At 39.8% G+C, this 16,712-nt stretch overlaps 2 protein-coding genes across 3 annotated transcripts in view; one reads left to right on the top strand and one right to left on the bottom strand.

Annotated features, from left to right (window-relative positions):
* Positions 1 to 7,638, top strand: part of ago3b (argonaute RISC catalytic component 3b) — a 25,377-nt gene extending 17,739 nt beyond the window's left edge. The window contains exons 20-21 of the mRNA XM_027011571.2: positions 6,727 to 6,789; positions 7,366 to 7,638. The gene's annotated coding sequence lies outside the window, so the exon portion shown is untranslated. The remainder of the gene's footprint in view (positions 1 to 6,726; positions 6,790 to 7,365) is intronic.
* Positions 2,608 to 16,712, bottom strand: slc9a3.1 (solute carrier family 9 member A3, tandem duplicate 1). Of its 2 annotated transcripts, none has more exons than XM_035528818.1 (16): positions 16,250 to 16,712; positions 11,128 to 11,430; positions 10,879 to 11,039; positions 10,686 to 10,764; positions 10,093 to 10,270; positions 9,414 to 9,634; positions 8,985 to 9,187; positions 8,759 to 8,848; positions 8,574 to 8,644; positions 8,351 to 8,480; positions 8,080 to 8,228; positions 7,604 to 7,721; positions 7,319 to 7,492; positions 7,161 to 7,215; positions 6,935 to 7,027; positions 2,608 to 6,778 (listed from the first exon to the last, which is right to left on the bottom strand). In XM_035528818.1, the coding sequence occupies exons 1-16, from the start codon at positions 16,506 to 16,508 to the stop codon at positions 6,510 to 6,512; spliced, it is 2,553 nt and encodes an 850-aa protein (XP_035384711.1). In that variant the 5' UTR covers positions 16,509 to 16,712; the 3' UTR covers positions 2,608 to 6,509. The 2 variants fall into 2 exon arrangements, with proteins under 2 accessions (XP_035384711.1, XP_026867376.1); XM_027011575.2 differs by having other exon boundaries at positions 2,608 to 6,775.

Genomic DNA, 16,712 nt, shown 5'->3' with positions numbered 1-16,712 from the left:
AATGCACACCACTTATATTTTGTTAACAAAGCCTATGAGAGATGCACAATGATAATATAACATTAATATTAATAATGAAAGTGTCTAATAATAATTGGGATAACTTGCAATAGACTGACAATGTAGATTTATTTTGTCTTGTTTGTAAAATGAAATATTGTTTGAGGGTAACCACATTTCTGTGGTATTGGAATTGTTTTATGGAGCAGAACCTTCAGTTCGTCCCCCTCTTTGTCCCTTGTACTTCTTTCTTGAACATAACAGGCATCACTTTTTAATTTTTTATTATTTTTTTGAAACATAAACACAACTGCCCTACCACTCTTTAAAATCAATATTTAAATTTATTTTTATTTTTTTTACATTTATATGGTAAGGTTTTGTAAACAATATAACACCCCTCCAACACACACGATTTGTTTTGTTTTTTGTTGTTTTCCATCAGAAATAATGGAGGGAAAGGTGCACCCTAAGGGGATATATGTTAGTAGAACGTGCCTTTTATGATGGTGCTGATCACAAACTACTAAATAAAGGACAAAAAAAAACTTTTACAATGTTCAAAGGGCACAACAAATCTCTGTCCACATTGAAAAGAAGTATATATCGATACATGATCTACTGTAATGTGTGTATGTGTTGTAATGTGTGTAGATGTACTTCTGTTTGCCAAGGAATATGAATGTCTATACTAGGTTTGCCAGTTACGTCATGTCAGGACCAAACTTCACAAAAGTGTCTGTGGTTTGAGCATAGGGTACTTGGCGTGTCATGAGCAATTGTTTGGGCACTGACTAACCTGGCTGTGCCATGAGATGCACAGGCTTCCTCTCGTTTCTCTTCACCGTTTCAGTTTGCCTTGTCAATGTCCTATTATTGCATTTATTTAGTCTTGCACACAATAGCAATAACCAAAGTGGTTTTTCTGCAGAATTAAAGTTTTCAACACATGTTTGAAAGGCAAATTGTTTTAAGCACAAGCTGATTGTACATAGTCATTGTAACACCAGTTTTCTTTCTTTTCTTTTTTTTTGCATTTATTTAAACTCATTCGAAAGGGTCTCAGTCTTTAGGTCTTACATTGGCTTTACCCTGTGCTAACCCCAAGTTTAATTAATTAAAAGTAATATTGGGATCAAAGTCATGACTTTGATCCAGTTACTTCAGGATTTGTGTGTGTCTTCCCCCCCCCCCCCAATCATGAATTTGGCCTTCGGACATGTTTGGAGGAGCCTTTTATTTATTTAAACTTTGGTCTGGATTAGATATTGGCAAAGCTTTATGGGTCAGTGCTCAAGCTCTGCAGTGCCATGCCAGTTCCCTTGTATCCTGAAGGGATTTTGTGGAATGATCAGAAACTAGCACCCCTGCAGTATGGTGCACTCTTCATATTGACAAACCCATTTCATATTGACAAACCCAACGTTCTTGCGCTTGTCTTGTTGTTTTGAAATACGACTGATTTTGTCTTAACATGTATCTGATTTTGTTTTGTCAATTAAATATTCAATAAATTCTTTTTTATTTATATATATTTATATATATATATAGAGAGAGAGAGAGAGAGAGAGAGAACGAGAGAGAACCCACAAATATTTTCATGAACAAAAAAAAAACAGTGTTTTGTTTCTTATTTTAATTTTGGCTCATAACACATTCAATACAACATTTATTACCAAGACTGTCTGGTTAAGTTGTTAGTCACCATTTGTTTGCATGACCTAAAAATTATTATCAAAATGTGGAAAGTCACAGGGTTCTTAGTCAACGTGTAATTAGCATATTCAAAGGTTATGTTTAGGCACAAAGGTGCAATTTTTTTATTATGGCTAAAAAAATAAATAAATTAACAGTTTACTTCAACCACTGTTAACCAACCAGACACAGCTGACAAAGAACTTAAGGCACTTTGTTCATTATGCAGTAACACACAAACCACATGGGTGGTTTAATAATATCAGAAATAATACACCACCTTTTGCTCTGGCAGCAGAGTCCATCATAATTCATCTTTCACTGCATTAGACTTTATTTGCAGTGTTTCATCACAGATCCCAGTGAAATAAACTAAATTAAAATCAAGTATTATGCAAGAATTCTAACAAAGTGAAAGTGCTATTAAAAGAAAAATGATTATAAAGTTTAAATTAAAAACATGCACTGTGAAATGCCTATATTTTGGTAACACTTTATAATGACAATCATCATCTATTAATAAATGCTGCAATTTGAATAACTGATTAGTAAATCAAGAGGCTTGGAGTCAAGCTCATAATGAAAATAGAAAGATAAAAGTCTAGAGCATAGATTTCTTAAAATGTTGACATCTAAACTACAACTAAAGACAGAATGCTAGGATTACTTGTAAGGAAAAACTACAGTAGTTTCCCCCCTAATTCTCTGTGTATTTAAATCTGTCTGTCTTGGATTATCTTTGGCAAGTCTTGCTCAGCGTTTGTATAGCATTTCCGAACCATTGTTCTTTGTACTTACCTCTGTCTTTTGGAACTGCCAGGTTACTCTGTTTTTGCCCTTTCATCTCCCTTGTTGATTTAGTCTGCCTGATGGTTTGTCTGTACTTGTGTTGAACTTTGCCTGTTTATTGACTGTTTGTTTGTTTTTGGGGGTTTTTTTTTTATTGTGATCCGATTGATTAAACCCGTTTCATTCATCCTGTGTTCGCCTCCACTTCTGCCCAACAAACCTGACAGAAGATGTCGCCACCTTAGGGAGTCGATGGGATCTAGTTCAGTACCAGACACCCTTGTAGCCCAGGGCCAGTTACTGGGTCAACACCACCTGTGCCTCGGTTCATTGTAAAATTGAGGTTGAGAAACTGTCAAGGCAAACCATTCAAGCGGTGGCTTGTATGATGCTGCTTTAGTTGCATATCAGCAGGGCTCAAGTTGTCCTGAATTGTTTACCGAACTCACTTGTTGAGATCATTCTCATACTTTGGAAAAGCTCATGTCACACTCTATTTGTTTGGACCACCTCCTTCAAGAGAGGAAGGGGATGACACTGTTCCACAATTGTTCCAACAATGATTGACTCTGAAACTGCGGGCAACTTCATTACGCCATTTCTTTTCTTTTGAAGAGCATCAACATCTCCATGGTCCCCATGTTACCAGTTCTCCATCAGGTCACCCTTCTTACCTCTCCATAATTTCAGATGCAGTGCCACGCGTGTGGAGAACTTCCTTGTTTTTAGTCACCAGAATTTAATTGTTTTATGGTCACCATGGCTCATCACCCCATAGTTTTAGGCTGCCCATGGTTACAGGAACATGGCCCCCAAATCTCCTATGACAAACCAGATATTTTACTCTAGTCCAGTTTCTGCTTGAAAAGTTGTTATTGTGGTTCCTGCTTAGTTCAGCCTCCATTTCTTCTGTGAAAAAGCCCAGAATCTGCAGACAGCTTTACAATACCTGAAGATTATATGGACTAAGGTTTGGCTGAGGTTTTTAGCAAGGTGAAGATCGCAGTACTACCGCCCCTCTGTCCCTATGACTGTGCTATTGTCCTGGTGGAGGGTGCTGTGCCTCTGAGGACATGCTCTTACCCCCTCTCTATCACTTAAAACAAGGCTAAGGAGGACTGTGTGGCTTAGCTCGAAGTTATGTCAGGGTTATTACAGGGTTATGGCAGGCATTTCAAGTGCCCTGCTGCTGGTGGTTTCCATTTTATCACCAAGAACGATGGTGGGCTCTGCATGGTTAAAGAAGGGGGATGAGTGGAATATTGCTTGTATTACTGTGTCTGCACACTATTATTAACCAGGTTATGCCATCTGGCCTGCCAACCCCCACTCCTCCCACACCTTCCGTTTTCCAGGCCATTATAATCGACATCCTTCAGGACATGGGGAGGTTTGCTGTGGCCTACATGGATGACATTCTGATTTATTCTCCCACTCCCGGTTACGTGTTGTCTGAGCACGCAAGTCATGTGAGCGCCATTCTACAAAGGGTTCCGCAGAAGACATGTATGTAAAAGCGGAGAAATGTGCATACTTTTTAGGATATGTCATCAGCTCCATGGATGTCACTGTGGAGAATAAAATGGTTGATGCAGTGCTTACTTGTCCAGTGCCACAACTCCCGAGGACCTACAGAGGATTCTGGAATTTGCAAACTTTTGCTAGTGCTTCAGTGCTATTGCTGCTCCATTCAGTGAGACTTTTATGAGGAACTAAAGAGAGAGCTACATAATGCAGATTCCTGCCTCCTGTCCCAAGGGCAGATTGTACGTGCTGGCGACCGTTCATGACAGACGTTACCTGGGCATAATCCACGCTCTCCTAACGTCACACAGGTAAAGTCAAATCTTGCCAATGGTGGGAGTCTGTGGTAAAGGACATGTATACTTTTGTAGCTTCCTTCTTAGACTATGCTCAGTCAAGACTCCTCACACACTGCCAGCCAGTAAACATGTTCTCCTACCAATACCAGAAAGACCCTGGTCCCACATCAGCTTTTGAAACTGTGGTGGTCTTATTCAAACAGTTTTTCAGGTTTTAAGGCATACCTGAAGACATCCTGTCCGAGAGAGGACCTCAGGTTACTTCCCAAGTATTGGAGTCCTTCATGGAGAGATTGGGTGTGAACATTAGCCTGACCTTTAGGTTACCATCCCCAGAGTCAGTTTGAGTGGGCAAACCCCACTTGGGCTGAAATGGCACAAAATTCCCTAGTGCACGCTGACACTGGCCTAACTCCTTTCCAGTGGGTGAAGTTTCCAGCCACCCTTTGTTCCATGCAATCCCATGGCTACCTCCACTCTGGCTGTGGATTCATGGATGAAGATGAGCAAGCACGTTTGGGTGAACCAGCATCTGGGGATGGCCATCAGCTGACTGAAGCTGTATGCTAGTCGTAGGCATGGTTGTGGTCCCACTGCCCAGGGGATCAGTTTTGGCTGTGCACTTGGGACCCTCACCTCAGGGGGAGTGGTAAGATGAAGCCTCATTACCTAGACCTCTTCCTGGTAGAGAAACATACCAATGACAGCATTTACAGGTCAAAGCTGCCAGATACATGCCATGCCTCTCCTTCCTTCCATATGTCTCTCCTTAAGATGAATGTTGCAGGTTCACTGTGCAATCTGGGTGCTAAGGAGGCTCCCCTGGTGACTGACAGCTCCCCATCTTAAACTGTACACAAGATACTGGACTCTAGGCATCCTGGTGGTGAGATCAGTACCATATGCATAGGGAAGGTTACGGTACAGAGGAGTGGTCAGGTCTGAAGCCTGCAGACTGCCTTCAATGGACTACATTGCCCATAGTCCCCCTGTTCGTTCCCAATCCACTGTTTATTAAGTTAATCTGTGTCTAGTTTTCCCTAATGTCTGTGTATTTAAACCCACCTGTTTTAGACTATCTTTGGGAAGTCTCGCTCTCCATTTGTCTAACGTTTCCAAGCCATTGTTCTTTGTATTTACCTCTTTGTCTTTTGGATCTATGCCAGGTTAGTTCATCTGTCACTTTTCGGTTAAGCCTACCTAGTCATTTGTCTCTACTGGTACTGAACTTTGCCTGTTTATTGACTTTGGTTTTGGATTACCCTGCAATTGGTTTCATTAAACCTTTTTCAATCAACCTGAGTTCACCTCCACTTCTGCCCAATGAACCTGATGATTTGAGCATCTGAGTGGCACCAATAGCCCACCAAAAAGTATTGGACTCATCTTCTATGCAGGCTACTGAAAGATAAAGTAATAATGTATAAGTAAATTATTCAAATTTCAGCATTTATTGATGTGTCCAAAATGTTTATATAATTATGAACAGCCATTAACAAACTAAGTTAATGATTAAAATCCTGTTTATTGTGTTATGTTAATATAATGTTTTATCAATATTTTTTATAGTGTGTTCAAGTAAAAGGACTTTGGTGTGGGCATGATTTTTCACTTACATGTAGATCTGATATCGCCATGCACAAATGAAATATATATTTAGTACAGGGTAACTAACTATAGGCATATGATCTGCAGCTGAATCTACAGCAGACACTATGGAAAAATACAGTATCATGAAAAATAACATTTTCAACATTTGCTGGATTGTTGAAGGATTGTTTTAGGGATTTAGAGGTTCACAGTAAAATGTGCAGCAGCAACCTGTAGCTATCCCAGCAAAACTGCAGGAGTGCTCAGGGTAACGTGACTGTCAGGGTAATATGACTGCAGTAGTGCTCAAGATAATGTGAATGTCAGGGTAACATTGCTGTTTATAGTGCTTAGGGTAACTTGACTGTCATTATGAATTATTCTCTGGCCTGCTATAACTGTGATAAAGTGCTATTAAAAATAATTTCACGAGATGGTAAAAAAAAACAATAAAAAAAAAAAAACCTGAAAATTTAAACTTCCATGGTAATATTTTATATGCTTAAAAGGCAGTTATGAATCTCTGAACTAGCAAACCTGATCAGATGCTTTGGTAGTTAATGGTATATAATAAAGCTTCAGTACTATGAGAGTATGTTGAAAGCATGGATGCTACATGTGCGTACCATCCCTTTGGGACGGTTGCTGAGGAGACTCTTCGGATGACTCCTCAGTGGCAGGAGCATCAGCCATCAGAAAGGAGTCTGTGGAGCGGTCACTGATCCTCAAGGGTGCTAAGCGATGGAGATTTCTGGGGCTCCAGGGGAGGTACCTTTGCGCTCCCTGGGACGGCGCCACGCTTGTATCAGCCTCTGCTTCTGTTACCCAGGGAGGAGGAGGGGTGTCCATTTCTGGCATGAATGCTGGGTTCTCTACACCTGCTACAGAGAGGGTAAGCTTGAATCTCCTTGGTCCTCAGAAATAGATGATGACAATTTCACATGCAAGGTTCCCCTTAGAAGCGTGTATACCCTGTACTAAAATAAAAGTGACATCGTTGAAGTACTGGTCCTATTCACTTATAATTTGATGCTCACCTCCCATTGTATACGTGCCTCTCCTTTGAGAACTGCCACCTGTAGCCCCACCATCACCACTGTATGCACTGTCTGCTTCTGAAAACTCAAAATCTGCACAAGAGATTCAACAATAAAGATAGTTAATGTCACATAGTTATAATGGTTATAATAGTTATAATGTCACATAATGTCACATAGTTAATGTCGCACTCAACATGTAAAGAATAGCAATCAAAGATGCTACCTTCATCTCCATATGGATGCTTTTTGCTTTTATCTGTTGTCTTGCCATTAGACATCTGGAAACAAGCAAAATTGTTAAGTTTGGCCTCTCTAACAATTCAGACATGATGTTCTTACAGAAGGATTATGCAATCTCTTCATTTCTGAAAGAATTCTTACTTTATGGTTTGGGTCTTTCTTTGGATGCTTTGTGATTTTCTTGGCAGGGGTAACACCCATCTTGGCTGATTTGAAAGACTCCAGCCGGCTCCTCATGGTCCTCTGGAAGATCTCCTGCACCTCGTCCTCGCTCTGGTTGATGCTGAAGTTACTTCGGCTGTACTTGTGACGGTGCTGTGGAGAGAGACCAGCTTAATGCTTTATGGAATTGTGATTTCTAGGGACCCAAACTTTTTTCAGTTGATAGATTGAACCTTGCATGTGTGAGCAAAAGAGAGTTCATACATTTTTCCTGCTCCTATAAAGATGTTGCTGCAGTAGGTGGTGAGCATTGAAGTCTTCATTCATTCTCTTCATCTCATGTTCATGAATGTTCAGAGACACTGAAGGAACAGTGTCCTGTCTGTATGAACAAAAAACAAAATATAAAAAAACAAACACTTTCATCACCTTCAGGGTCATTAACAGTTTGACCTCGTGAAGACAACAGTGATAATTATATAGCGGTGTGTCTCTCATAAACATTCTATATTTATTCTCCCTTCTGAGCTCACTTTCATAATTGTATCTAAAGAACACAATGGTGTATGTTTACACTCTGTGCAGTACACATCAGGTCCAAAACTTTAATGTCAGAGATGTTGGATTTTTCTCCTAATGTCATACAAGAGTAAGTAAAAACCCAGCACATATATTCCCATGTAAAATGCAATTCTGTTGTTTCAACTACATCATGCATTGTTGATGTGATTAATACTTACATGACAGAGGTTGGCTGAACATTGTTGTTGCCAAAGTCTAGCTCAGACATGATGTCAGGCATCACTCCAGAAAATCTCAGTTTCTTCTCAAAATTGACAATAGTGCCATCGGTCTGATTCAGGAATGCCAGAGATCCACGTTTTTCTGCCTGATTTAAGAGACCAATGAAATTTCTGAATTTTTGGCATAAAGCTGTAGAGTGTAGTATCATATCCAGAATATTCAAAAAGGCAAAAGAGCACTTCTGAAGCATGTTGTCATAGCATTTACCTCAGTAACATAATTAATGGCATCCTCTAAGTTCAGTTTGTGGAAGATGCTGAAAAGGTAGTCTCTGTTCTTTCTGGCTTCTGGCTTCATCAAAAACCAGGTGATGTATGTGTCTTCAAAGCGCTTCCAGCTGAAACAGATGGACAGTAAACAGAAGTAAGAAACTAATTGACTTTCCAGAAAGGGTAAAGGTCAAAATGGAATTCAGATCTCCTGTGCCCACCCTCTGGTCCACCAGTTGTCCCCTATTCGTCCTGAAATGTCTTCCATTGCTGCCAAAATGTGCTCAAATGCCTGTAGCACAAATACATACAATCGAATTCATGCATTGTGGTCCTCTCAGTTCCAAAACTGTTTCTTTGTAGTCAGTCTCTATTTCATAAAATAAATCATTTAATTATAGTTTACCCTGTTATTCACTTTCTCAATCAGTTTCAGTTCAGTTGGAGATACCCTTTTCACTTTTAGCCATTTGACAAGGGGCTTCATTGTGAGACCCTGGGGAAGGGAAAAATGCTATGACGTTAAATCAAAAGGACAGGGACTTCATATTTTATCTCTTTGTTATCTGTTGTTCTTAGTTTTGAGTACCTGGAAAATTACCATAAAGTAGACCACAATGAGACAATAGTACCTGGAGTATGACTGTAAAGTACACCACAATGAGCGTGGTGGTGATCATCAGGTTCTTCTCCTTGATCCTGGTCTCATCTAATGAGGCTGCCAGACCATACGCCACCGCCCCTCGCAAACCACCAAAACTCATCACTATCTGATCAATGAGCTCGATAGGAACCAGTCTGTACCGGTTCAGGATCCAAGTAAGGAAAAAGACCCCTGTAGGTCCAACAAACAAATGCATGCACAGATGGAGACAGACATATTAGATGCAGAAGAAAAAGCACAATTAACAAAGAGGTATTGATAACATTCAGAGTTTGAACTGAGGGAACTTGGAAATCCTTTGAGCTAGATGCTAATGTTATCCACAGGAATTTCTCCACAAATGAACCCATTACTAAAATTTCATGACACACAACCATGCAAACGTCAACAAACTCACCCATGAACCTGTAGACTAGAACAAACAGTAGTGTGAGCAGTATGAAGCCAGTATTCCACACCCAGATGTCAGTATCAATGGCTGTGACACCCAGGAAGACAAAGATCATGGTCTCTGAGCCATTCGCAAACACCTTCATAGCATAGCGCACAGCAGTGACGGATTTTTCATCCATGTTTGCATTCACATATTTCTGACAGCAGACACCGCAGAAAGTGACTCTGTTTCAGAAAAAAAAAGATTGTCAAAGGCTTTGAGACAGTACAGATATGAGTCTGTCATGAATTTAAGCTTGCAATGGCATGCAGCAATAAATACAATGCCAGCTCATAGAAACCATTGCTCTAATTTTGATGTTGAAACTCTCTCACAACTGCCTAAAATATCACGCCACATTAGGGATGGGATGGAATGAAAATGTCTGTCATGATATCAATGACCAAAGTTACAGTATTATGACTGTTAAATAACTGTTTATAAGGCATTATCACAGATGGAAATAATTTCACCACATTTTTAAAAATTATATCTACTTGACCTTTTCAGATTCAGTTTATCAGTAATGTGAACACAGCCATCTCACTAAACAGTCATAAGTTGTTTGTAATAAGCATACAAATTGTATCAGGTGTAAAGCTTAAATTGTTGATTCTTTTAAAAGTGTTGAGCAGGTTCTTACGAAAGGATGGCAGAGAGAGAAAGCATCTCGGCAGTGAGGTAGGACAGATAGCCCAGTACGAAGATGAAACCCGCCTCAATGATTTGCACTTTCCCTGTGTACTTGGTCAACAGCGAGATCAGGATGGCAAACACAACACCTATCAATGAACCTCCAAATGCAACTACAAAAAATGAGACTGAGGAGATGCAAACCAAAAAAGAAAGAGATGAAGAAAGGGTTAAATGGTTGTATGAATGAAGGGAAATATATAAAGTACTGTACATATGACAAATGTTTACATTAAAGGCATTTAGCTGACTCTTTTGTCCATAGCAATTTACAATTATGACTGAGTACAAGTTGAGCGATTAAGTGTTAAGGGCTTTGCTCAGGGGCCCAACAGTGGCAGGGTTTGAATTAACAACCTTCAAATTACAAGTCAAGTACCTTAACCACTGAGCTACCACTACTATAAATATTACTATACTATAACCTTTGATACATATTACTATACTATAACCTATGATACATATGACCACAACATTCAAGCGTAATGAAAACATTTTCAGATTTTCTAACAGTAAAATCATTTCATGTCTGAAGACTCTTACCTATGCCTTTTATGATTTCTCCTGCATTGATTTTTTCCCCTCCTAAAGACACGAAGGCATCAAAAACGTTGTAGAGTACCTGTGTGAGAAAAACTGTCTTGAATTAATAGCAAAAAAATCATAAAGATTATTCCTCTAGACTGCTGCCTATTAAGCCACTGTAACTTGGGCACGTGGCACAAATGAGACTAACCACCGTGACTCCATCGTTGAGCAGCGACTCTCCAAACACCCAGATGAAGAGTACTTCATTCACGTGCACCTCCTCAAACACAGCAATCACAGCCACGGGGTCTACGGCTGCAAGCAGGCTGCCAAACAGCAGGAACTGCAGCAGCCCTATCTGCAGGTTACCTGCCGGGCACATGCATACTGTCCAAGCCATTCGTACCCAGAGCTACTGAATAAATGAATGGGGGTGTAGGAAACTGCTCAGACATACCCATCGCTCCTCCTAAATAGCAGCCCCAAAGCGAAATGCCCACTGCGGCTGCGTTCCAGCACGTCCCAATCACAGCATGCACCAGGATGGCGCCCAGGTTGCTGAAGAAAAGCTTGTTTGGCATAAAGTAGCCTGTGTCCAGGATGATCTGCGGAAGCAGGAAGTAGAAGAAATTCCTCGGCACAAGCTTGAACGTCTGCGCCTTATCCGCACCCCAGACGATCCCTCCCAGTATAAAACCACTTATTATGAGGAGGGCGCTCTCAGGGAAGAAGCTCTTGAGCTTGGAATTCAGCTGGGCCACTGCAAACAGACACAGGTTCACTTTTGTTAACAAGTGGAAACATTTTATGTAAATAACTTTTTCTGTCCATGTGTATTTCTATGTGCAGAATTTCCTGTTGCAAGGACATCACAACATTTACAAGTAACAGACAATAGCCAGCTATTTTGACAGAGCAGGCCAAAAAAGTGCCATTTTTCACTGGCCGAGTGATCAGCTGAGTCCCACTGAAGTGCTGCATCTTTGTGTCACAAGTATGCCCTCTGAATATGAGCAAAAATATCAAATATTTTGCTGCACATATTCAGTTGCCATTTGCACCTTTATCTTGATAAATTCTTTATAAATCCATTATAAAATCTTCTATGAAATAAATAATAGTACAGAAATTGTATTATTTTTATTTCACATTTAAGTTCTGTTTTGGAATCTTGGACATTTGCCACCACAGTGTGGTTTTGCCATGACATTCTGCCTGTTAGGCCTAACAGACTGTGTGAATGATATGAACTAATTCAATTACTGAAAATAATATTACCCTTCTTGAACCAACTGGGTAGCTCAGTAGCTCACTTTATTTCAAAGCCACATACCAGACATTTTTGCCACTCCAGCCACAAGGATCCACAGTGCTACAAGGTAAGACGTCTCAACATGATGCCATTTTACTGTTACTACAGGAACATGTGTTACGTTTATCTCTGCAGGACGGCTTTGGCTTGCATTTGCACCCCCTCCAGCGGCCAGTGGCAAGGTCACACACACGAGAAGCGACGCCCCCAAAAAACAAGGGCAGGTAGGTAATAATCGCATTGTGGAGGCTGGAACGAGTCGGTTAATTCTGGCACTTCCACCCCTGCGTGCACGGTTCTTGGTGGCTAACCGACTGTCTGTAGTCCATATGATCAAGGAATCAGCCTGTTGTGGTTTCTCCACCTTTCCAGGTTAATGAGAATGGTGTTGTTCTTCAGCTTGTTGCATCCTTAATGTCCTGGACACTTTTTACCTACATGGCTCAGTTTGTTGTTTGCAGAACTGTTCTTTCTTTCTTTCTCTCTCTCTCTCTCTCTCTCTCTCTCTCTCTCTCTCTCTCTCTCTCTCTCTCTCTCTCTCTCTCTCAGTCCTTAAATGTCTTTGTCCCTGGTCAGTGAAGGGGCACTGTTGCGTGATGAGGGTAGAGTTTTGCCGAAACACTCAGCCTTTTAAGCTATCTACATTGTAGCAGAGGGGGGGCTAAGAACCTCCTTCTTGCACACAAAGTTAGTGTGTCACGTTTAGCAAAGAAAGATTTTAAGTGCATGAGTGTCTTACAACACTTTTTTACTTAGGTAAATTTGTAATATTTTAGGAATAAGCAAGTAAATGTCTTTTTGTTTTAGAATCTAACATTAAGAATGGAAACTATATTTTGTGAGTAAATGTGGAGGTGGGCCATTTGGGCACCTGGCAGAGTATTTATCAATCTGGCAACAAGACCAACAAAAACCCCACAAAAGCTGCCTGAAAAAGAGCATCACAAACATTCTGACATACAGTGATTAACATCCTCCAGTGACTCTATCATCCAGTGACTCTAACAGCATCCAGTGATTCTAACATTGTCCAGTGACTCTAACAGCATCCAGTGACTCAGTGACAATCACATCCTTAAGCATTGATTAGGTTTTGAGCACTACTTAGTGTTTTATAAACTAAAGAGGGTTTATAGTTTGCTTGTCAGTTCAACGGTTCATTTCATCTAAATACCACAATGTGAAAGGAGACTATAAGATAATCAATTTATGCCTGGATTAATAACATTTTCCCATAAATAAAGGTTGAACATCTTGTACAGACTGTACTGAAAGGTTGCTACATTGAAGTTGGTATTTTAGCATGTCATTTTGTGTTGCCATTTCTCTTAATGGATACATCGCTGACTCTAGGGTTCCCTTCTTGTCAAATGCAACAGGGTTTGTTTTTCCATAAAAAAAACACATGAACAGATGACATTGGCCTTTTCTTTAAGACTGATGCCTTTATACGCTGTGTTTCATTCCATGTACATATCGTATGATACAAATGCAAACCCACATGGCACGAAAGGTCACTGCTCTCCGGTGTCAAGGATGACCTTGGGCGGGATAACGATGTGACCTGGCCAAAATGACTCAACCAACTTTCAATGAAAGCTTAACTCTCTCTTTCTCTGCAGTATGTTCATTTTAATGATTGACGTGATCCTTCCCCAATGTCTGTTAGTTATCTTTCCGGTGCAAAAAGGATCACAGATTGTGGAACGACACATTTATGGTATGTCCTTTCATTTAGGGATGTGTTCACATAAGGTTGGGTTTCCAAACATTGATTTTAAGCCGAGAACTATACTGCAAAAGATTCAAAATGTCAGTCCCTGCTGATGTGAAACTTGCTGGGTCTAATCTGGGTCTGCAGGACTATTCTGCTACACAGCATTCTGCTTCTGTATCCTCATTCAAGCTCTCTTTCTCTCTCCAAAGATGAAAGAGCATTGACCAGCCATTCACAGCTTACACAATATGAAGTTTTTTCACTTTTTTTTTTTTAACAATGAAAATACATGGCATCACATCCTTATAAATGTTTGTGTGGGTTCACATATTTTAACAAAGGTATATTTCTCTTAAAAACATCAGCTAGCAAGTTTGATTAATGCAACAATAATCATACCTTTTACAGTGTGCTGTACAAATGAATTTTCTTTCTTTCCTATATCTTTATGTATGACTGTGTTTGACTCACTCCCTGCCAGTGAAACCACACAAATATATGAACAAAAGATACTGGGGGCAGAGCTACTGAAGCCAACTTAATGTCACATTTGGTGCTTCAAGGACAGGCAAGTCTCACAAATGAGACTTTAATGTCATCTAACATTAACTCAGGAGATTTCCATAATCTGGCATACTTCCTGGTGGCAAGAAGCTTCTAACAGCTCCATTGGTGACCTCACTCCCATATGGAGTGATGTTTCCTGAACAGTTCAGTGAGCTTTGGGAACGCTGAGTTTTTAAACATACAAAGGACATCCAGAACGTTGGAAGGGGAAAAAAAATGCACGCAGAGCCTTTAAGTCTGTGGATGTAACCTGCACAAGTGTCACAGTCACACAGAATCTGCAGAACTTGTTATCAGCGCAAACACACTCTCACCATACTTTAATTAAATGATCAGTCACAACCCCTAGGTCATTCAAATGACATGTACAGATTTTAACTTTTGTTTTTATCTAATTCACAAAGATGACCATCAGTGTCCCAATGATCATTACTTCACTAATCATTCGTTCCTGATGCAAGGTCCTGCTTGCTGAGTTCCTGTGGTCTGGAATGCCACACTGCCGTATCAGTATCTGCCCTAACATTGGCTGCCCTAAAGGTGAAATTCTATCAAAGTCTGGCCAAGTAAAAGTGAAGTAATGAGGAACATGACTCCACATCTTAAATTATGCATTGTGAGGCCTCCTTAGTGCTAAAGTGCATAACATTGACTTCAGAAACTCAAGCTTCTTCAAACTGCAATACATGAAAGTGGCCTGCAGGTGGCACAAGTAGTTGTGGGGCTGAACAGGAAACATCTGCCCTACAATTGGTATTTATCTTATGTCAGATGACTTGTTTAGATGATCATGTGGATTCTTCTTCAAGAGTTTTGAAATTTACTTTTTTTCTGAGATAAAGATACAGTCCCATGCATCCTTGGCTCTGGCCTTTTCTGAAAGATCTTGAAATCTGATTCCAATATAATAAACGCCAGGGAACTTCCTGGAGAACTGCAGCCGTGCAGAATTGCTTTGTTGTCTACAAAAGCTGTAACTGATCTGGATTTGATGTATTTAATGCATGTTGACATTATCAAGTTGAAAAGTCTCATTACAATCCCCACAATGCTTCTCATTGTCTTCTGATAATGAAAAGCGTTTCAGGTTTTTTCTTCTGGAAACATTAATTGCAGTTGACACGGTAGATTTTTCTGGCAGGGTGTAATGATTGTGTGCAAATCTGGAATGGTTTGCTGTTTCACAGACACACCCCATCTGACATCATTGGGAATAATGCATCACTGGAAAAGTGCATTACTCTGTAGAATTTTGTTGGATGTATTTTTACATTTTAAATGGCATTTATCTGACACTTTTATCCAAAGCAACGTACAGTTCTGACTGAAAACAACTTAATTAATTGAGGGCTAAGGATCTTGTACAGGGACCACAACATTGGTACCTTGGTGGTAGTGGTGGAGCTTGAACTAACAACCATCTGATTACCAGTCCATTTTAGTTCAGTTCATTTTATGGCATAAGTCAAATGATATGTGCCTCTTTGAAAATAAGTTTCTAATAATAATAATATTATAGAAGTAATAATATAGAATAATAATAATAATAATATAGAAGATTTTCTAATAATAATAGTCAGTAACATTATAGTAATTTGTAGTAATCCCAACAGACCTCATCACTGTTCATATAAATTACAATTTGAGGGTATTTTCCAAGATTTACTGTTTTTTTTATTATTATTATTATTACTACATTTACTACAAATTACATTTACTTTTTAAAAATTCTATGTACACACTCTCCTTTTATGTCAGATATATTTATATATTATATTCATATTTTATTCATATAAATGACAAAATTATGATAATTAGAACACAAAAATAAAATTACATTAAAATAATACCTAAGTCAAAACTAAATAATACCTAAGTCTAAGTAATAAAATCTATATTTTCACTAGTTGATCAGTGTGGATGTAGTGTGTCAGTTCTGTCACATTACTCACTGAAACAGACTCGTCACTACCAGTGACTTACTCAGTTTACAAAGCCAGCAGACCAGGATCCATAAGGCCACCAGGTATGGCGTTTCCACATGATGCCACTTCCAAGTGACGATGGGTACCGTCGTGATGGACGCAGAAGAGTTGCTGGTGCTCTCACCAGTCGATCCTGTGTTGCTGGAGGCTGACTGTCTTTCACTGCTGCTCTGAATCTGTACTTTGCTGGTCACGCATAATGCCCCAAAGATCAACAGTACGGTGAGGAGAAAGCTGAGCTGGGAGTAAGGCGCCATGTGTGGAAGGTTAAAGGCTTGTTTTAATTGTTGTAGTCTCCTTGGTCCTCCGTCCCGTCTCTTACTTTCTGTCACTTGTGTCCTACCACCATTTGCTTGTCCTGTATGACCTAGTAAGTCTCTCTCACCCAGGCAAACTTCAGATTACTCTCACCCTACCATTTCTTTTTAATTACACCCTCTCTCTTTCTATGTCACTCTCTC

This window comes from Electrophorus electricus, chromosome 8 (assembly GCF_013358815.1).
Source record: "Electrophorus electricus isolate fEleEle1 chromosome 8, fEleEle1.pri, whole genome shotgun sequence".
NCBI classification, from domain to species: Eukaryota; Metazoa; Chordata; class Actinopteri; order Gymnotiformes; family Gymnotidae; genus Electrophorus; species Electrophorus electricus.
Note: the sequence above shows the minus strand (reverse complement) of the source record. Positions and strands in the feature narration are given on the sequence as shown.